The sequence below is a fragment of the Chamaea fasciata genome, unplaced genomic scaffold (genome assembly GCF_029207755.1).
Source record: "Chamaea fasciata isolate MVZ Bird 193981 ecotype frontalis unplaced genomic scaffold, bChaFas1.0.hap1 SCAF_3, whole genome shotgun sequence".
Taxonomy (NCBI): Eukaryota; Metazoa; Chordata; class Aves; order Passeriformes; family Sylviidae; genus Chamaea; species Chamaea fasciata.
Window position 1 is genome coordinate 58,307,283 of NW_027094088.1, and position 23,279 is coordinate 58,330,561.

A 23,279-nucleotide genomic window follows, 5' to 3' on the forward strand; every position below is an offset into this window, starting at 1 on the left:
GTGATCCAAGAAAACAGGAGGAAAATGTTAAAACCAGAATATGGAATGGCCTCTTTATCACAGATGTTCTAACACATACTCATACACTTGAATATGAAGCTTTTCATGATTTTTTTGCTGTGGAGACCTTGCAGCAGCTCTGGTTAGAGGACAAGGAATTACAGCACCAAGTTACAAAGGGAATTATGGCACCACATTACAAATGGAGGTGGGTCTTTCATATCCATGACATTGTTTCCCACCTCGAGTTCGATGATGTGAACATCCCCTCCTCGTTAAAACACAGTTCTACAACTTAAGAAGGGAAAAAGAGTTTGTGCAGTCTGAATATAAACCTAATGCCATCTCCCAGAGAATGACTTCATTTTGGGTACCAAATTAAGCTTTTCTGCATCCCAATAATAGAATGGGAGCTAATATCCCATAGTGTTTTGCCTCCCCTAACCCTGGATATATGATAGGCAAGGTGCTTTCACATGAAGCTTTTATCCAGGCCTATATTCTCTGCTGGAGTTTTCTCTGCCCCAGATTAAATGTACTGATGTATTCATCAAATATACTCCAGTGTACTTATCTCCTGAGACCTCACCTCCCAGTCTGTCTGAGTTACCCCTATTTGAGATGAAGTATCCTAGGAGACACCTATTTATCTCACAAATACTCTGGTAACGAGTGCATTTTGAAAAATCTTAATATAAGGCAGGCTCAATGCAAGCTTGGAAGAGAAGCCTCTGGTTTAAGGAGCTGAGCATTACACAGATGTGGAATGGATGATACTGTCCTTATGGATTTACTTTTGTTACATATCCTTACCAGACAGAGCAGCCAGAAGACAGCTACAACATTAAAAGCCTGCTTTTTTTTTTTTTGACTTGTAGTGTGCTATTGCTTGTCATGAAGAGCAAAAGAGTAAAGTCTATTTCAATTTTCATCTCATTTTCTTTACACAGTCAATATATAAAATTGTTGCTGATATTAACTCTTGATCTAATGGGGCTTTATTATGAAAACGAGAAATCCTGCATGTGCAGATAGTACTAGAGGCTTTGATTAGATATTTGAATTGACAGCTAGTAGAGATGCCAGAAGAATGAAGTGCCTTGCTGTGTTTAGTCTTAGGTTTTTGCTGAAGTAAGTCTTAAGGACTTGTGTGACAGCAAGAGAACACACTGAGTGCTAAAAAACTGCACTATGATCTATGACATCTGAAATTATCTCCAAGACACTGCCCCTCACCAATGGAAATTTATTTTTACTGTGACACAAAAGGGCACAGGCATGTCATGCATTCACAAAGTGGGCGTTTCACTCTCAGCAGAGGGTCGCATGATCACTGCAACACTTCACAGAAATAAGGAGCAGATGGGGGTGGATTTGTTAAACTCAGATGCACAATCTACTTAACAAGAGAATAAGTTCATGTGCTTAAACAATCCACAACCAAGAAAAATCTTCACTGTTTCACAGATGTGAGGCCTTCAATACTTTTTCAACATGTTCAAACTATTTAAGATTCCTTTTTTTTTTTTTTTTTTGGCAATTTTATTCAATACTAATGGCGCTTGTAATAATACATTATACTTTTACACAGCATTTCTAGGAAACAGATACCTAGGAGAGAAACAACATGGGAAACTCTCCGATTTTCTCAAATAAGAATATGAAGGAATAACAAAAAAGCAAGTAAAACTACACAGGACATACAGAGTTATCAAGACATGTAACTAGTGAGTACACTTAATACTCTTGTAAAAATTCTTTACATATGATTTGTGTCTGTTATAGATATCCTCCACGTGTTGAAATTTCACTTGATTTCACATTACCTTTAGGTTCTTCCTAGATTTGCATCCTGAGACTACTGAATAACATTACACTTTTCATCAAAAATCAAGGGAATATGTTATCTCCCCATTGCCATTCCATATCATATCCATATCCATACCATACCCCACCCCAAACATACACCCAGAAACACATGCACTATTACACTTTAAAAATCAGCCTGATGAAGATATCTGGATAGGAAAAATTTAAATTAATTTAGTTTAAAATTCCAGTACTTTTAGCAAATTTAAGCAGTTTATATTATGTGTGGGTCCTTGCTTATGCTTTTCTACACAGTGTTACCCTACCTTTGTACAGATTCATTACAATAACACATTAGTCTTTCTACTGTATTTTTAAATAAGATGGTGCAGTTGTTATGAAGATTTATGCGATAAGGTGATTTTGTGACCAAAGCATAAATTCCTCCCCTATTCAGAGCCTAATCCAAAAACCAGTTTGTTAGTTCTTTTAGAAATGCTCACAGTCTGTGGGCATGGCAGACAGTGCCCACACTGGCTGAGTGAAGCTGCTGTCCCTGAAAGAGACTGCTCTGAGAATGCTGAAGAAAAATGAAGAACTGCCACTTCCCTCCAGGAACGTCCTAGGAATACAAGCAAGCAGCCTACTGTGCTGTGGTGGCTGTGCACAAGAGGGCAGGGCTGGGCAGGCAAAGGGAGCCTCCTCATGTCTCCTGATAATGCTCTTCTTGCAAATTCAACTACTTCAATACCATTTTTTATGGTGCTAATAACTAATTGCTCTATTCTTGGTTACTTAAATTAGTGAATTAGGAAGTGTGGCTAGTACATATTTGAATGAAGCCCATGTGCTCTTGCCAGCATGGCTGGGGCATAATTAAATGAGAAATGATATTGTTTTAAATTCTTTACATCGATACTTCAGAATGTGCAGGTGGAAATGGCAATGTTCCACTGCCATTGATACTGACAACCATCTCAGTATGCAAGAAGCTTTCTTAAATTAGGAAAAAAATTGGACAGGTTTCCAAACTACACAGTAAAAAAGCTTATTTTGCGTGGTTTACATAACAAAGTTTTCTGAAAGGCACGAATATCAATAATATATATTATATATATAATAAAATATCAATATCCATGCAAGCTGAATATGGAAATCTTGTCTTTATACAAACAGCAAATAAAATACAAAAATTGTTTTCACCTGAATGTAGATCTGAACCTGGTTGACTAGTCAAGCCAGGGAGAGAGTCCTGTAATTGGTAGGTTGATGATGATGAAGTGCCATCAGCCGTGTTGTTTGAGGTCATATATGCACCATATGTTGATGCTGAGTAATACTGTGCATACTGATTTTGGCCAAAAGCTGTGTATGATGGATAATCCTGAAACAGCAGATGCAGCACAGCACCCAGTTAAGTACAGTAATGAGTGAATTTTTTCCCATTAAATATTTCCAAGTGTACAATCATATGACTTTTGCAAGTGTTTTGAATGCTTGGTTTAGCTTTCTTTAAAATACAAGAATATTTAGTGGTTTTTAATTTAAAGATATTTACTAAAAGACTACAGGGAAGCTGCTGAAATATTTAAGTGCTAAAATATGCAACTAGGCTTCCAGTAAGATTTGGATAATTTTCCACAGAAAATAGCATTGAACCACAGTGAGTCTCATTCAACATAACAGATTTAAATTAAAATAACACGCTATCTCTGGAGTTATATAAGCCCTTTTGTAACTGGCAAATAAACGTGGTAATATTCATACCTGTTGTGAACTACTGAAGTTTGTAGAATTTGAAACAGAATTGTTTGAATAAATAGTGGATGATGGTGTGAAACTAGAACCTAAAATTAAGAAATACAATTAACTGAGAACTTGTTTGTGAATCAAAATAAAATTCTAATTAGAATATTCCTTGTAAAGACAAATATGAATCAGAACAAAAAAACAACTTCTATTTTCTGTTAGAAGTATAAAACCTTGTAATGAAACTTTAAAAGAAATTAAATGCTACTTCCACGCATAAAGACATGCATTCCTCTTCACACCATGCAAGGAATATATCAGCAGTAAGTTATCTCACCAATTTAGAAAGCATTTTTCAGTTTATTGCATTCTCCCCTCTTCTCAAACACTGTTTTTCTCTTTTGCCTTCATTTCTAATACTTTAGTGTTACGTTTGTGAAACAAAAACCTTTTCAAAAGACTGTATCTGGGTGTTTTTAATCAGTCTGTAATGAGGCATATCCTTGTTTTCAACAGAAATCAGATGGCTCATATTGCAGTTTGTAACATGCAGAAGATTAACCATTGCATAAGAAGCTTAAAAATTATCCAAATAAAATAGGTTAACAATGACCAGAGGGTAATCAATGAATTATTAACTGAATAGTAAATGAAGAGTAAATATCAATTAAGGAGAAATTCTAAAAAATTATGTTAATCCAAGGAGAAACAAGTATCAAATGATGTCATACTCAGGAACACAGAAACAAGGAAAAGAGACTTGTATGTATTAGTAAATATAACAAGTGCTTCCAGTCCTGCCACTAAAAAAATCAATGGATTTCACTCCACTAAAAAATCCAAAAGCAGGTGAAAGTAGGGACTGCATTCCATGACCAGATCTAAACTAACAGATGATCAAAGTGAATATGCATATGCCTACTAGCATTGGGAAGAAATACTTAGCTTTGGATTTTAGAGGTGGCTACTCACCTGGCATCTGGTAAGAGTAGGGTGTTTGGCCTGGCTGTGGGGTGGAAAACCCTGGGCTGTAACTGAGGCACCCGCTCTGCAGTGGAGACTGGGTTTGTGAGAGCCCACTTTCCGTCTTGATGCCTGGCAACATTACACCCAAATCTGTATAAGAAATTAATTTTCAACTGATTCTTTAAAATATTTTGTCGCAGTTGGGAAAACAAAAGAGAAAGCAAAAAGAAACCACCACTCCAGTCAGCATTGCTTTTAGTTCTACGTAAAATGAAGTATAATAAGTGGTGAAATACCGTAAGTGGGTAAGCTGTAGGGCTGTCCTGTCTGGGAATAGGCTGTATAGACCGCTGGCTGCTGCATTCCCGAATACTGGGTTTGTCCCGCATAGGCAGACATGGTTTGAGCTGCTGGTGTAGAAAGAATGTGCGGATAGGGCCTAAATATCAGGAAAAATAGCATTACTGTGGCAACAAATACTTTGTATGTTGATTCAAGCAATAAAGTAAAGAAAAAAGGTTTAAAGACATCCAAAGGCAGTTCATTATTCTGCCAACTGCTCCTCTTCTGGGATTTATTCCATCCCTCATTGAAAAAAGCTGAAAGACAGTCTGTCCCACATTCCCCAAGGCACACTGAGTATTTTATGCTGTCCCATCACTACAATTTAATTCTTAAGCTACTGTGTCCACTTTAAGGTGGACTGTGCCACTGCTGCATGTCTTCATATGGATTTAATGGATTTAACCTCTTTCAGCCGAGATCAGAATGCTCCAATTAGAAAAGCCTCCACACTTTTTTTATCCAGTGGAGGGAAACTTGGACTAGAAGAATAGAGGAAATACAGAGGTGAATGCTGAAGCTAGTACATCATGTCATCTGTGTAAGTTCTGCTTCAACAGACATGTAGCCTCTAGCTTCAATGGGAGATGGATCCTACCCATTGAGAGCAGCATAAAAAATACTGACAGCAATACTTGGGTAACCAGATGGGCTTTAAATGTTCGGAAAATATGGGCTAGGAAAATAGAATGGAAATAAAAATGGCCTTTTATTTATGAATACTGAGGTTTTATAGAGAGATTGAATAAAATCAAGTTCAAATTTTTTGCCCTCCAGAGTTGCAAAAATATACAGAGAAACATTTTTCTTGGATTGTTTTGTAAGTCAAATAAGACTTTATGGACCGAGAGTTGAATAAACACTCTGCAGAATTACGCTAACTGAAACCTGGCCATTAAAAGCCATGACTAAATTTCAGATTCCAATTTTTAATTTTTTTTTTCTTTCCAATTAATTCAGTACAGTTGGCAGCATTTATTATCAGAAAAAGATTACTCATTAATTTGGATGCCAAAAAATCGTAACAGTAGATTAAAAATTCTATTAAACCTTGTAATGTATTTGGCCAAAAGTATCTAATGTAGTTTGCCAAAACCTGTTTTAAGTGCTCTTACTTCAGGCACCTACTTTCTGTATTAATAAATTTTGGCTACCATCATATGACTGCAAATTTGTTAAAAAAAACAAAAACAAAAACAAAAACAACCTTGGAAGAGCTTAATTGGCTCTTGAATCTTTAGATTCAATGTTTTCTCTGTACCAAAGTCACACTGATAGTTGCATCAAATACATGGAAACAAACAGATGGCATACTGGAGTCAAGAACCCTTGTGCACAACACTGATCACAGGACAAGCAAACTAATATACTGCCAACTGCAGCAGTTTAATACATCTTTGGTGTTTCTTCCTAAATTTCCCACTCCTGGATTTGTGTGATTACCCAAGAGTCAGTTTCCCCCCGTCACCAAGAAAAAAGCGCAAAGAAATTTTCTAACAACATCCGTTAGCTTAAAAATAGTAAGATTAAAAGCTAATCCAATTTATTTGATTTTTGAATCTTATGATATTGGAGAGGGACAAGGAAAGGGTGGTTCATGATTGTGGAATGTTTGGAAGCGTTTGGCAATGCTAGCCATGGAAGGGTCAGGGACAGGGTTACCCCCCCCCCCCAGTATGCAACTTGGGCATGCAATTGTGATTTCTATATATAAACCGACTTCTTCAAAATATATCTCCATATATTCCCTGCACATGCTGTTAATATGCTGATGTCTGAGAATGAAATAGTCTGGGTTTTTTACTTCTGTTGTGTGCTGATATTCAAGGGTATTTCTTGTGCGGCAATACTGCACAAAGCAGGATCTTACTCTGTAGACACACGAGGAAAAAACAAGTTGGAGAAGGAGCCAGTACTGGAGTCAGTACCATGGCTTAAGAATTTTCCTTTTTCTCTGTTTCTCCTGCTGAACACTTGTTTGCAAGAAACCACAAAACTGCCCAGAGCCAAGGTCTATAAAAGACTAGAAGAGGTGCAGACACTAACTTGGAGGGATATATCTGTGGAGAGTACTGGTGCGCTGATCTGGGACTGTAGCCACTACTTGTTATTACTGCAAAACAGAAAACAAAGTTAGAAACACCATGAGACCTACACAGCCACACAGTGTGAACTAAGGCAGCAACATTAACAGAGAAGCCTATTGAAATAAACAGCTTTTCAAGGAAGCAGATGTCACCAGAACAGCAACATCTTAAAAAAAAAAAAAAAAGAATTAAAAACTCTCAAATCTTTCACCGTTGTGCAGAACTCTTCGGTTAGCATGAGCATGTCACTCTTTCTCAATTAACTAACACATTTCTGAGTATACTGCAGAGGCATGTATTTCATACATCACCTGCGATCCACACACTGTTGATCTTTCAAATCTGCAAGTTGCATTAAAAGGGATAGTTAAACAGAATCTTGTGATTTAACATATTTAATGGGATTGAAATAGTGTACCCATACCTTTATAGTCTCACATTAACAGGAAATTCAATTTTAATATTGGGTAGAAAAGTGTCTTTTATATGGTTGTGACTAATTTTAGTTAGGTGAGGTGATGGAAGATACTAGATTGAGCACTAGAAAGCAACTACCACTCTATAAACAGGCCAATTAGAATATAACCCCTAACAACAGCATTTTTATTTTAAAGTATGCATAAACAGTCCTGTCCAGTAGCCATCCAAGTAGTGTGTATCTATACTATTCACAGCTGCATTCTTCCAAGAAAACTAATAGAATAGTCATAACCCATTAAAATTTCATCCAGAAGCAGTGCTCACACTGGATTAATTCCAAGTGTTTGGAAGTTTCCCTTTCCTTTAGCCATCTGTCTTGACTAAGACAGATGTATTCCAAATATATGTACTCTAAAGTGTTGAACCAATCCCTTCAGAGCAAATCCATACTGGGCAAACATACAGAGTGTCTTTATTAGGCCATCTGCTGTTCATTCACTTTTCAAAAGATTAAAGTAGTACACAATGAAGCACTGGAATTTCTTTAGTCTAATCAATCATAGTTGTACTTCAAAGTGTACCCTCTTCCTGAGTTATTCATAATGGTAGTAGAAATGAACATTCAGAATTTTATAAGTGACAAATAGGTTTAGGTTCCTAACTATTTTATGAAACATGATACATTTCTACATCCAGCCCTAATTAATGTCTCTCAGATCTATTGCTTTGAACATACACAGAACTTCATATTTTTAAAGATAGTTTAAATGCATTTAGAATGTGTAGGACTTGAAAGGAAAATACAGTAGAAGAAAAACAATTAACTTATCTTTAAAATGTGCAGTTAAGTATGGCTTGAAAGTAAAGAATTGGATAATAACTTTTAAAATATGTGCCATTAGATTTCATAAAAGAGTTGCTGTTTGAAAACGTATTGAGGGTTTGCCTGTGATGGAAATCTGCTAAATTTCATTTTTTGTGGATATTGTTTTTGAGGGTTTTTTTGAGAATGCCTTTTCGTGGTTTAGGCTCAACCCACTACATGTGCAGGCAGCTATTCCCAGAGTCAGACAAACCTGTAGCTGTTTCTATCAACCTAACTGGTTCATAGATTTCTAAAGAATGCTCTTAGTTATTTAAGGCTTGATGAGTAATTAGTCTTCCCCGTTGTAGCTCTGTGACCATTCTAAAGACAAGCAAGAGCAGCAGAGTGACCTTGGTGGTTCTCAGGGCAAGGAACTTTTGTGATCCATTATTGGCTTATCAGATCATTTTTGCCATTTTGCTGCACTTTTTGTCTGATCATTTGCTGGATGAGAGCTCAATCAATTAATCAGTTTGGTTAAAGTGCATTCACCACCTTATGTAAGCTACAAAAAAAAAATTACTATTCATTTAAATCACTGGAGCTATCAAAACCTAATACTTTTCAGCAAAAACTGTCATGCTTGCCTTTTTATTCTTTCTGCATATACCTTATTTTTAAAATTCAGACTAGAAAATAAAATGCTTTTGGAATGTGTCTGATTTTAAAATTCCTTGTTTTTATCCCCAATCTTCCTTGATGATACTACCAGTTGTAAGGAAGAGAAAGAGACAAGACTAAAAACTCTGTTCTTTTCCCTGTTACTCTGTAGCTTGTCCCTGCAATTTCTCCACTACATTTTAGACTGTGAGATGTTTGAGAAACACAGAGTGTAAGGCCTATCATAAGAGAACATTATGACAGAGTGGAGCCTGTGGACCACACCTGTATCTGTCTCACAGATGAAACCGCTAATTCTGGGGGTTATCAAACTCAAACAGCTTTGGCTGCTGGACAGCCTCCTAATGTCTCCCTTCCCTGAGGACTGCTGGCAGTGGAGGAGATGGTGGAGGCAGGTTGCTATGGGTTGTGTGGCACTTTATATAGGCATTATACGAATAGGGCTAAATGCTCTTTTGTGTTGCTTATGTTAAAAAAAAACCAAAAAAACCAAAATTGTTTATTCTCTGAAAAACTCAAATATTCCTAAGACTTCAGTACTTGAAATTACCGGAGGAATTCCCTTCAGGGCAGGTATAAAACCCTTAATCTCTCCAGTTCCCATTAGCATTGTTTCACAGAGGGGGCAAGCTAACAGCCAGCTCTTAGGAGTTACTGTCTTAGTTCAAATGGCCAAGGTGGTTGTGGAGGGTTTAAATGACCATTAACTGTTTTAATGGCATGTGCTGGATTCAATATATTAATATGGGCTGGAGTTTTTTATTTTTTCCTTATACATCTAGAAAATTCTGTGCAAAAAGGTTAGGTTAAAAGGACCCCTTTAAGTGATATCATAATCTCTATGCACAAGGGAACCAAATGTAGGTTAAGCAGCCATGACATTCCCTAACTTCACATTTATAGCCTTCAGCAATTGTTTTCTATATCTAAAAACTGTATTCTATATCCTGTGTGTAGTAAATACTAAGTAAAAAGGACGAGAACATCAAATACTTCTCTTTCCACTCCACAAAAGCGATAAAACAGTTCTCAAATTAATCCACTATTGTAAGCAATATATACACACTATTACAGTACAGCAGCTGCAACAAATTCACAGTGCATGAAAATCTCACTTAAGGGCTGTGCACCTCTCCCAGGCCTGTGAATGCCCACCCCAGTGGGACTGTGCTGCAGAATCACAGAGCTGCAAACTGAGGACACTAATTACCACCTCTGAAGAAGGAGGAGGAGGAAGGGGGGTGCACAATGTGACTCCTCACCTGGCTAACCCATGCCCAAAGGCACAGGTTCTCCTGGGGCAGCTCTGCAGCACAAACATGACCGTGAGCTGCAACACATGGGCTGCAGCCCTGAACAGGACCTTGCCAATCCCAGTAGCAAGGGCAAGGCCATCAATGGAACTGGCCACTCTAAATTCAAGAGTTCTACATGCTTTATCTTTTCAGCTTTTCAATGAACAGTTCACAGAAAACACAGTTTTCTGTGAAGTCTAATCTGTCTCTCCTGCCCCATACCTCACACAATCTGTTTGACCATCACTTACATCTGGTCATTAAGGACAGTGAAGACTACTTTACACCCCACAGGGCTTGTTGAGCCTTCTGCTCAGCTCCAGGACAGGTCACGTGTTTTGATTGCCCTTGAAGCAGGGAAATCAATTTTAATGGGCAGAGTGTTTGAAGGAGAGGATTTCTGCATGGCAGACTCACAAATCTGTCTCAGCACCAGGAGTTCTCTTTTCACACATGTCTCATTTCATAAAATTCAGAGAAATGCTGGCATCATGACTTTGCCGTAGTTGGGAGTAACACATGTATGTCCCTCATTTTCAGGAAAAAACAAACTGTTCAGTGTTGGGCTTTGTTACACATTTTTTCAGTTGCAGGTGGCTCATTTGCAAAAACATCTGTTTACTACTCAGCATTTACTGTCTTTGGCAACGCACTGAACTTCTCAACTAACCAGCTAGGCTAAAAAAAATCAGGGAAATCTTGGTTTCGGTGAGTTTTTACTGCTCTTTAGCACCTCTCCCATAAAGTAAGAGCAAAAAAATTGTCTGATTTAGGAGTACAAGCAAAAGGCAAGTGCAAAAGTAACATAGTCAATTTTTATGAAAGGCTGAGTGCGTTATCAGGGCAGCTCTGCGTCTCACTCTGATGATGAAGACTGCACGTCACCCAGACAGGCAGACTATTGATTTCCCACTGAGAATGACTGTACTCATTTATGCTTGAGTTTGTGCACTGAACTGAGAATCAGGTTCATATTTCTTTTGAGTACGCAGGTGGCTAACAGGCAAAAAAGGACTGTGCAAGGCTCAGATTCCTGGGGTGGTTTTTTTGGGTGTGTTTTTTTTTTTTTTTTGGTGAGGCACCAACTTTCCAAACATCCAAAGTGTGGAGATTTCAAGACTTCTTTTGAAGTCAGTGGAAGCTGATGGGTGAGAGGCACCTGGGGGAAATCAAGCTGTTACTTAGCTATCTAAACCAGAGCTGAAGGCTGCAATCCTTGGCACTCCAATGTCACCTTAGCATAGAATAGATCTCAGCTGCCTTAAATACATGGTGGAAGCTGATAAAACTTCACCAACAATGAAAAAAATCACATATAGAATTGGATATTTTATGATTTGTAATCATCACTAATAAAATTTTAGCATTGAATAAAAACAGTGAAAAAGCAAAACTAAATTTTAGCCCAGAATATTTAATTTTTTTATGGAACATTTTAGCCTTTAAACTGAAGTTCCTCTCAGTATAATTATAAGGAGGACAATGTTTTCTTTTTTCTAATCAGAAATAGTAAAACGCTTTAAGTCTCACAAAATACCTTTTCTTCAGGCCTCAGTTATAAATACTGTTCTGAATAATCAACTTTTGGGTTTAACTGATGGCTAAAAGACAATTCCAACACCCGATTTAAAAAATTAATTACACAGAAACATTGTGATTTCCAGAATATTTTAAATAGGGCTTGATTACCTAAGTCTACCAAAGTAATAGTAGCATCACTGTGGAGTGGTGATTTGTGACTTTGGTGACATTTCAGTCAGGACATTACTGAACTGGTATTTTCAGATGCAGAACTTATTCTCCCCCCTCTCCTTTTTAATATTATTATTAACAGGATTCAACTTAATGATTAGAAGGCTGGTTATCTGTACTTTTCCACAGCTCATCACATTTTAATAATTTATAGGATCTACTTAAACCCCTGCTTGTTTGAATTTTTTGAGAAGTAATTGAAGGCTATGATTATTTAAAGTAAAACTATTTTCCTGGAAAGAAAGTAGCTCATCTCAGTGGAAAGAGACTAACACAGCAATCTGGTCAGTGTTTAAACTAAGCCACTGCTAATAGGAGTAAAACGATTAGCACTGAAGTATAAACCTTAAGATTTAAAACTGTTCAAATTAGCATGGCTGATGCAAACACAATCCCTTTTTTTTTCTAATATCATAAAAGACTAATGCTGAGAAAAAAGATCTACAGTACCATAATAACAGCATTATTTTGAGACTTTTGCAAACAGCAGTGGTACTAGGCATTCTTTCAGATCACATCTCATGTAAATTGCTGAGTTGCATTTACAAAAATGAAAAAGCTATTATTATTTCTACTATTATTCTTATTAGGTATAAGATACTATAATATTTTATAGCAGCTTTGTAAAATTGCTTCCATGCAAATGTTTATTAGTGAGGGCTATTAAATGCCGCATTAATGTGCATCTAACAAAACGTCATTTTATTATGGCTTTACCTGACCCAGTAAAAGTGTCAAGTGATGCATCTCCAGTCGTTGTTGCTGTTTCACTGTTGTTCATGGGCTCTGTTTTGACTGCAAGAAGAGACACTACATAGAAGAATAAGCAGACATGAGATTTTACTTCTAGATTTGTACTGGAGTCCCCATGCCAGTCTCACCAGGGGTAGCCCAGCTCACACAAGCACACATGCAACATCTTCAACCTTCACTCTAGCACCACACTGAGACAATCGACAGGAATCTGACAGGAATGCCCATTTATCTACACAGCTCTGTATCTGTGCATTCATCCAGCTTTGGTTTTAGCAACTGGAATATCTTCTGGGGAGATTTCAACCTAAATCTAATTGATTCTAACAATTCCCTAAGAGTAGCACAGAGGAAGGAAACATCAGCTGTCAACGGATGTAGCACATAACAAAAAGAGTTTTACCTGACAAGTAAAACAATTATAGTATGGTTTTATGCTAATATAGAAGCAAATTACTTTCACAGTGCCAGCATGTTGCCTTTCCCTACAGAGTCTATAGGGGCCTTTTTGAGCTAGGTCACCAGCAAGCAATAATATTCCACAGCTGAAGAGAGAAGTTTGAAAGAAAAAAAAGCCAAAGAACTAGAGTAGGACACAAATGACATCCAGGACAAGTCAGCTTCTTACTCAGAAGTTACCAGACTGTTTGGTCTATTCTGAACTCAAATTTCTTTCTTAGAGATCATCATGCAGTCTTACCATCCAAGCTGTAACTGAAAGCACAAAAAGCACCACAGAGGCCATAGAGACTGTAATTTAACATGTTACCTGGACAGAATATTTGGCATGGGCTTTTGTAATGGAATTTTGGAACCACTCATCCAATTGATGTGGTAAGAAACAGCAGCAGAGAATACACTGCAGCTCCTATCAGTTGTCTGACTGGCAAATGTGGAACCCTCAACATTTGAACACAATTTCTTCATGAAGGTCAGTTAGGGTTGGGCATGGATATTCACCACATGTTTATGGATATCACAGGTTGATGCCTGGGGGCACAGAGTGAAGAGGCAATGAAGACCTGCACAGGCAACTACCAACAGCTGAATGCCAGGTATCCAAATTCCAAGGGCACAGCCTGGGATTTGTGAAGAAGCCTTTTCTCTGACAGCCAGCCTGGCAGAGCTCCCCAGCAGGTCTAACATAGGCCAAGGAAAGGCGTTCTCTGCCAGCTGGTTACCTGACGCCTCTGAGAGGCCTCAGCTAAGCTGCCCAAAGCTCTCATCTGTCAACATCACTGCATCCATGTTTGACTGTGCTGGCAACAGTATGGGAAAGGGGGCAATTTCATGTTCTGAGCTGGAAATGTATTTAAAAACTGTGGCTCAGATTCAAGTCACCTAAATCAAGTGTATAAAAGGTGCCTACTAGTCTGCCTTTACGTTTAGCTGAGACAGAGAGGTACTTCCAGAGGTTGATTCAGTCCAAGCATGGCCTGAGCTGCCCTCAAGTTCACTATCCATCATACAGTCTGCAGCAGAAAAGGCAGTGCATGAGCAAAATAAAGGATTTAGTTTCCTCATGGGAAAAATGTCTAGAACAACACCTACAAACCCACTACAGAATCACAGAATCACAGAATCACTTGGTTGGAAGAGACCTTTAAGATCATCGAGTCCAACCCATGCCCTAACAGCTCAACTAATGGGAAGATGCAAAGATGACAAACAAGAGAGGCACACTCACCTCAAAAGGTGCCCTGGGAGGGACAAACAACAGGTGCGAATAGATACCAGCCACACTAAGGGAAAAATCCAATTAGATGTAGGAGGAAAATTCAATGCTGCCTTGAGCAACATGATCTAACAGAAAAGTTGGCTCTGCTCTGAGTAGTGCTTGGCCCAAATGACCTCCAGGGATCTCGTCCAAATTTCATTATTTTAAGGCTAACTCAGAATACAGCTTCCAACGTGCAACAGCTTCTACAATATACCTTGATGAAAGGACTTAGGACATCAAAATGCTACTCTACTGACCCCTTTTTTATTTTCTCTGAAGCATTCCTCTGTGTTAAGGACTGAAAATGAATGCAGAGTTTTAGGGGCAAGAGGCACTAATACTAGGAATAAAGGAGGACAGGCAAGCACAACACAAGTTACAGGAAACAAATCTGATTTTAAAAACTCCTGTAAAACAACAAACCACACAGCTTGTCATAGGAATGATTTTCCTCCTTCTTTTAGCGAGCCTTGAGAGATTTCCTGGGAATATACTCAATGAGAAGCACAATTCTAAACATTCTACTGCCTATGGAAAATCAGATTTAATACAAGTAACACATCGTATTTCTTTACTATTAATAATTAGTACTCAAATTGTTACCTTCCACATTTACCTGAACGTGCTGAACAGTTAAATGACATGACAGACCAAGTCATCTCAGTTGTCCTTAAACTAAAAATCTTGTAATTGAGTAGGAGCATTCACACGGAATGACTTATTCTAGTGCAAATGATCTTTTGTGCTCAAGTCAACTTTTTTTTCGTAAATCTTCTTTGCATATGTGTTTTACAAATGGCAAACTAATTCTGAGGAAATTTTTAAAAGGGTAAGTTTTTGAAATCTTCCTAACTTTAGTGCAAACCTGCACAACTTAAGCACCTTTGCAATGACTTGTAGAGAAACATGGTGATGCATGTTTACCCTATGATTAATCCCATATGTACTGCAACGATGTCACATATAGTTACTATTCATCCTTACAACTTATGACAATTAATAATACATGTCAGGAAACTCATAAATTAAAACAACAGCTTGGAAAATTTGGCCAAAATTTTGCAAAGTGGCAAGTTATATGTGGCAGCACATTAGACATAACCTTTGATTAATGATGGAAGTCTTATTAGTAGGAGTAAGAACAATACTGTCAACTTTGACTTGTGCTCAGGTAATCATGCAATGCTCTACTTAAAAACAAAAGGAAAGCAAATGGGCATTCTGTCAAAATTCCATCAGTCTGATTTCCACCAATGCTGACTACTGGCAATTCCCAGCAATGCTGAACACCACGAGACAATCCCAGTCACTCAAAGCATGTAGACAGCTAAGCTAATTATAAGCGAGTTAAATTCTCCTTGCTCATCAAATGACTTTCAAAGCATTGTAAGACAACTACTTGCTGCAACTTCCTAACAGTTTTCTGACTGTGGGAAAAACCTTTGAGAAAGGGTAGAAAAAAAAAAAGCTTGGGGTGAAGGGAAACCCATGAGAATGTTAAAACTGGACAAGAAAACACCAGAGCAAACGGAGGGGGATGTCACACAGCAGTCATGGAGACACCACACACGCATGCACTGTACCAGGGTCTCTCATACTTGTTGCAGAGGAGGGAGTACTGCAACTCAGCAACCAGTCTGCAGTATTTAACACAGTCATGTTGTCTCCTGAGAACAGGAATGGTACAACAGTTCATTCTCCTAATATCTGCTCAGTGTAAATGAACAGTCTTCAAGGCAAATCAGTGTTTTGGCACTTGAAGTCATGCTTTTTAACAGAACTGCATTGGTTTTATGAGTATTATTTTAACTGGTTTATTTATGCACATTGTATAATATAGAGGCATCCAGTTACCAGTGTTCTTTAATAGCATGCTTGAAGTTTTCTCTTCTCTTTATGCTGGAATAAGGATTCTGTTTAAAAATATGGTTTAGCCTTTCTTTGCAGAGCTGTTACCCTCCCAGGCACATCCACTTTTTATTGACATTGACAGACTTTTATTTAAATAGAGTAAGTGAATAAAATGCTCAACCTTGTGGCCAGAAAGAACAAACCAAAAAATTGTTCTTAGTACCAACTGTTAAAATAGACAGGAATGTATAAAATCGAAAAAGAAACTCTAGTTTGACTCATATCCATGGTGTCACTTTCACAGACTGCACCTCAGAATGTGGCACCCTGCCTCCCACTGCTATGGCAGAATTGGTGATCTAAAAGCATTGGAATATCTAGGTTGTAATTGCATGGCAGTGCTGTCCCTACAGTATCACCTACAGCAGCAATGACCAGCTACTGCTGAGGAAAACTGAACCATCTCTTTATTATGAACTTTTATTACCTCCCAAGAAATGGAATTCATCAGAAAAAAAATACCTAAGGCTAATTTTGATGAACATCTCTTGATAATGATTTTAATTTAACATAAATGCATGTAACTCAGGATATAAGAGAAAATTATTACTCATCAAGGAAGTATGACACAGAAATACAATTTATTTTGTAAGTTACCAACAGGTATAAGCAAACATTTAACACTGTGTTCAAACCAACCGTTCAAAACCTTTCTTACTCTATCTTTGTACCTTGTTTCAGTTCTGCCTCTTACTTCAGTTGGTGCAAGTCAAAGAAGTGACGTTGGAATTGGAAATTTACACTTGCATGACGCCAAATTTTTCATAATTCTTGCTGAATTTATAAACGGGTATATGGTCATTCTTGAAATTATTGTAAAAAATGCATGACTAAAAATCTGCTGAAACTTTCTGTGTGCCAGCTGTGTCTTATACTTACCTCCTGTTCCATTTGTTGTGACTGATGTGCTACTGAGATTTGATTTATCCAGTTTGGAACTACCTGGTGCATCACTACTTCCAACAAGATTATGAGGACTGGCTAGATCCTGCATTTCCATAGACCTGTTAAAAACCAAGGTGACAGTATTAATGCATTGTGATACTATCTAAAATAATCTGCTTTTTCTAGAATAACTTTTTTTTTTTTCTAAATATATGGAGAGTTTGCAAATGCATCCAGATTAACAAATCAGAACAGGTTCCTTTGACATCTTTGCTTTTTATCTAACCTAGGAAAGTAGGTAACAGCAACAATGCCACTATTTTCCACTTTTCCTTTAGGTATTATGAAGTGACACAGGCTTATGAAACTGCCCTGGAAATACACCACAGAGTTTGTGCATAATGTAGTGCACATGTATGGATGGACAGATGGAGAGATAAATGACCAAATTCAGGTATATAGGTGTTTCTTAGAAGAAGATAGAGAAATTAGGTGCAAAGTCAGGCATTACACACAAAAAGCCCAGACAGGAACTTCTGCCTCTCATTATCTGTATTCCAACCACCAGCAGTTACTGCATCCACAGTAAATTATAGGAACAGACCATACAAGTGAATGAACAGAACATTCATGTACATCCGGAAAATTCTTCATTCCTACAAATGTGTATATTCTTCTTGGATCACTTGGTATTTGTCTTCTTCTGTGTAATTTCTGGAAAGCTTGCAAAATTTCAAGTGGATTTAGACTGCAATGAATTCCAGCACTACAGTTACACTGGGGGCCTGTAGATGGCTTTCATGCAGTGACAACAGATCTGCCTTTCTCAGACAAAGACAGAGCAGACAAGGAGCATTTCTTGTTAGACTGGTAATTGCAATCCAATTTGCACTGTGTGCTCGCCTATTCCTTACATCATTTATGTATTAATGACACTGATTTTTTTTCCCCAGAGAAACAATTTTGCTATTTATATAAGCAAAGTTGCCAGCCCATCTGTAACGAGAGAATGATTTACCATACGTACACTCCAAAGGCCAATAGAAAGACTGTCTTACAGAGGATGTAAAAGCCCAATTACATTGTAGAAGGCTGGGATGGCAAAGAAAGAGATGAACAGTCGGAATGGTTCAGTAACTGCTGGAGTCCAGGACACAAGGAAAATGCCTCAAATTGCCTCGGGGGTTTCAAAACCCTGGCTGGGACCCCAGGAAAGCATTGCCTTTGACATTATCCATGGGAAAAACTTCCAACACTTATGGATGAAATGGGAACAACAAAAATTTAAATGAGATAGTAATGCAGTTTGTCACAGGGTGAAAATTTGCTGGTTTAGGGTTTTAGAATGGAAGTAGATTGGAGTAAGATGGAGAATTTGGGCGGTGTCTTAACATCTTCTTCATCGACTCCATCTTCAGCTGTGACAGTGGCACAAAGGCATTGGTAGAATGTAGGTGATGTAGAAAATTGCATGTCTAGAATTGGTAGTGATTATTGGCACAAAACCGTAAATATAGTATGTTTTAAGAGTTAATTGGATTCGAAACCTTTAAAAGACCTTGAAGATCACGTATCGTGCTCTTGGCAGTGGGGTTCTTCAGTGCACTAAGCCTGGTGTTAGGCGGTGTGCAGACTTTGAGATAAGAAAATTTAAAAAACACCTTTTAAGACCAAAGCTGCAAGTTCTGCTCATCTTTTAAACCCTGGTATAGGACTTTGAAAGGAAAAAAACCCTAATTGGGGGGATCTTGGACTCAAAATACAAGAAGTAACAACAACAGCTCACAGGTATTCGTATACTGACCAGGACTATCAATGGCAAACCGTTAAGGGCAACACCCAACATTTTAAGAATTTATTTCAAGTTTCACTTTGAAACTGCCTATCTTCTCTGCTCTACACATCCTCCTTCTGTGGAAACACAAACAAACAAAACCCCACTACCTTTCCATCAAATATGGGTCAGTTGGCTGAATCTGATTTGTTTCCCCTCCAGAAAATGAAATTATCTGGCTTTTGTGCTCCTAATTCTGCTGATCTCCTGGATAATTTACTCCTTTACATTACATTCATTTAACTCAAGACAGAGATTCAGGGCTTTCATGTCTTGAATATATTCGAGAAATTGTAGGAAACACTATATCTCAACTGGGAAAACAAATGAAAGCTTTACCCGAAGCCACAGGAAGCAAAGAAACCCATTTACTCAAGTAAGTGCCTGAGTCAACAATGAGATGCACAGGCTAAGCTACTGGCAGGATAGCCTGCCCAGGAGCTCTCTGGATGAGCAGGAAAAAAACGGTATTGCTGCAGGCCGTGCATCAGCAAGTTAAAATTTTACAGCCATATTCAAAGAAATGCAAAGGCATAAACTGAGATTTGAACTGCACTGAACCTGATTTCTTCATCTAATTGTACATGCATTTCTACACATCTGTCAGCAGTGCATTATTATTTATTATCTACTGGAAATGTGATCAGTGTTAGATGAAATAAAATGAACCCAGGCTGTTTACAAGTCGGCCACGTTTTTGTTTAGCAGTTTCTGTACAAGTATAGCAGTTAAAGGTTAAAAAAAGTCTATGAGTTTCCATCTTGTATGTATTTAAGGGAGCAGAAGAATGCTACACAAAATAAACAATGCGTGTTTCATTGTATATACAGTGTAATGCTCCCCACGTGTTGACTTGGCAGTTTTAAATATCATGATTTCCTGTTGAAGTATGATCAGCACACAGATACCTAATGGACAGTTCCAGCTTAGAAAGTACACATGTGTTTTTTCCCCCCTTCATTTGCATGAAAGTTACAATAATTTCTTTTCAGACAGGCAGATATCATTGCCACAGATGCAAATACTTCAGTGGCATTTTAGAAGCAAAATCAGTGGTTCACCTTAATAGTCTTTTTAAGAAGTATCCGTTTTAAGCACTTTTCATAGTCAAATGAGTCAAGTTTTCTTAATCAAATCAGATTTTTTAAAATCAGAAAACTAGGTACACCAATTCTCATTTTCTTGGTAAAGAATATAAACAATCAAATTTTGTAGAATTAATACTTTTTGTTCCAAACAAGCAAGAAAGCTTCTGTGCAGAGAAGTATTTTTATTTCCCTGATTTATTTTCTGCAACAAATGGCATCCCATCCACAGACATGGCAAGTTAATTAACTAAAATTATTTTTAAAGTAGTGTCTTCACAAATAGACATTTTTTTCTGCATCAGTAAAAGACATCTTGTACTTATTGGTAGTCTATTACGAATAAAAAGGATATCCAAACCAATAAAAAGTTTCACAAAACCATGTGTATACATTGTATTATCCTGGGTGCTCCATCCTGTGTGAACAAGTACAGGGATTACTTAAATATATCCCTATGTGATTTATTTACAGAAGTGCACATGTTGCCTTCTGCGTAACACATATAATTCAATTCACTTTTCTGGATGCATTTAGTTTACCTTTACCCTAAAAATTTCCCAGGAAGACGTAACAGATGTACTAAAATCTTATCTCCAGTGAATGGAGGATTCAGTAAAAATGCTTTGTAAAATGGACAAAATAATTCCAACATCTTGAATTCATTTCGTCAAACTAAATGTTTATCAGAGTCCTGCTTTCACTGACTTAATCAGAAGCAGGTTCATGTTCAGTATGTGCTTTCCTGCACGAAAAAAAAGGTTAAAAGAAATCTCTGAAGGAGTAATTAATACTTCTAAGTTTACACAGCTATTTATTAAAGACTGCTTTCTAGTAAATGCAGTGTGTTCCAATTTAGGTGGAATAAAGTTTATTGCTAAAGGTGCTTAAAGCACTACACTGTACAATTTTATTTTACATATTTTGTTTCTCTGCCAGGCACATAACTGAGCTTTAGTTTTCCCCATCCTGCAATGTCTCACACTGCTTTTTAGAACAAGTAAAATTCTACATTGTATAAAAAGATACATTTTGTCAGGAAATGGACTGCTTGATAAGAAGATGTTTTAATTATCTTTTGACTATTTGAGGAAGGTTTGCACTATTCCCAGCTTTTGAGCAAAAACCGGGAACCTGGCAAGACAGATTTGCCTTTTATTCTGCTTTGGCTGTGCTTAAAGTCTTTGAAAGCTGGTATTTGCACATGCTTAGTGGACCATTTCAGAGGCTTACTGGAAAAATCTCTAAAACATCCCATTTCACAGAACAGTCTCCCAGATCTCAGTGGGCTTTAACTCCAACCTGTGGACGACCCTACCCAACTGAAGAAGGTTTGAATCAAAAATATGTCTGTGTGGGGATCCTGGGCCTTCCCCATCAGTGCATATTCTGTTTCCCAGCTTGAAGTTACATCTTTTCAAGGGTTAGCCTATGCCCAGAAGTGGATGAAGGAAGAGCATCCACAGAGATAAATTCCATCCTCTTCTGTCCCATCTTTACAAGTGTGGATGAACAAACTTGTGCCCCACCCCAGACCACCAGAGTGCAGAGACCAGCACCATAACCCAACCTTGCACAGGAAGGTGTAAGTAGGACTAATTATGATTGCCCCATTTGACAACTGGATCTCTCTATTTCTGTATAGCTTTCACTTGTGTTGTTTTAAAGGTAAAAAGCTCAAGCCTTGCTTCTACAGTTGTTTTTAAAATTACTCTTTCCCCCTCCCCTTCATTACAATCATGTATTAATTTGTGCACTGCTTCTCTTCAATGGGAATAAAATTTATTTTCAGAAAATCTGGGTGGCTATAACCGTGTTATCCATCTGCATTTCCAGTTTAACTATTATTAAAGTGAACTAAGAGGTGGGTCCTTCCACAGCTTACAATTCCATTGATTATTTATTAATTCTACAAGTAGAACATATTTACATGATTTTCTTGAAAGAGATGATGTTTTAAACTGTAAACTTTTTGCTTCATAATTCAGTTCAAACTTTTTTACTGACAAGATCGAAAGTATGAAATGATTTATCAAAGATTTATAAAGGAATAAATATTCTGACATGAAAACTAAGTATTTCAAATCCCAGCCTAACCAGAACATTTTACAAATACCAATTCCTTTGTGCAGAATTTGAAGCACATCCAGATTACAGGAGAACTGAAAGAAGGACTAGATGGAGGCTATTGAAAATTGAGTAATTTAGTTTAGTTTGTAAGTAATTGTAACAAAAATTTTTAAAGTATTTAAAATTCTTTGACAGGAAATTCGCCACATTTCTTTAGCAGAATCTCACTAAACCTCATTGAGGCAAAAATGAATATTGTTATTATTACTATTTCTATTATTGTTAGGTTAGTTTACCCCGTTTTTCTAGTATCACTCCTGTTGTAACACCAACTCTTAAACATTCCATACCTTCTCACAGAAACCTGGAGTTTTGCCCATTTAAGTTATCAGCTACCCTGGAGGTTCTGAAATTAAGCAAACAGGGACTTTCCCTTTATTTCAAATTAACTTTTAGTGCAAGAGGAAAGTTATATAGCAGAACTGTTCAAACGAGGCTTAATCTGTTTCCTACTAGTATCAGCTCAGCTCTCAGACCAACTGCACTGTTTTGAAGACAAGTAGATTTTTTTTTTTTCCTATTTCCCACATAAATTTTTTCAGGCATATCTTTCAGCCATGTTCTGAACAGGAAAAGTGAGCTCACCTCTCTTTCATATGCAGTCTGAACTAGCTCATACAAGCCTTTCTTCTGACAAAACCAATCAAAATGGATGCACATACACAAATATCATTTGTCCAATCTACAAAAAATCTGCAACAAAGTTTAAAACAATCAATAATTTAGATAAGACCAAAATTATAAAGGCTTTTTTTCCTAGTGTTTTGGGATTTTGGTTTCGGTTTGGGGTTTTTTTGGTTTTTTAAATTACATTCGTAGTCAAACCAGATATTTTTCATGTTTACTTGCACCTACAAGAACTGTAAATAATGCAATTAAAAAGAAGTTACACCAATCCTTCAAAAGCTATAGTGGGCAGTAAAAAAGAGGGGTGAAGAGAGAGAGATTCTGGATGATGGACAGGTTTCCAGGGAATATACAGCTGTATACAAATTCATGTACACTAACACACAGATACATCCAGTCTTATAATAATTCTTTGATGCTCAATCTAC

At 37.4% G+C, this 23,279-nt stretch overlaps 1 protein-coding gene across 1 annotated transcript in view; it reads right to left on the reverse strand.

The window, feature by feature from the left end:
* The window catches only part of EYA4 (EYA transcriptional coactivator and phosphatase 4), a 142,363-nt gene that overhangs the window by 29,328 nt on the left and 89,756 nt on the right, over positions 1-23,279 (reverse strand). Inside the window, exons 4-11 of the mRNA XM_066179148.1 lie at positions 17,170-17,294; positions 15,978-16,046; positions 12,624-12,716; positions 6,913-6,979; positions 4,821-4,963; positions 4,531-4,674; positions 3,577-3,656; positions 3,013-3,193 (exon numbers count right to left, since the gene is read on the reverse strand). Of these exons, the coding sequence (XP_066035245.1) occupies positions 3,013-3,193; positions 3,577-3,656; positions 4,531-4,674; positions 4,821-4,963; positions 6,913-6,979; positions 12,624-12,716; positions 15,978-16,046; positions 17,170-17,294 (902 nt within the window). The remainder of the gene's footprint in view (positions 1-3,012; positions 3,194-3,576; positions 3,657-4,530; positions 4,675-4,820; positions 4,964-6,912; positions 6,980-12,623; positions 12,717-15,977; positions 16,047-17,169; positions 17,295-23,279) is intronic.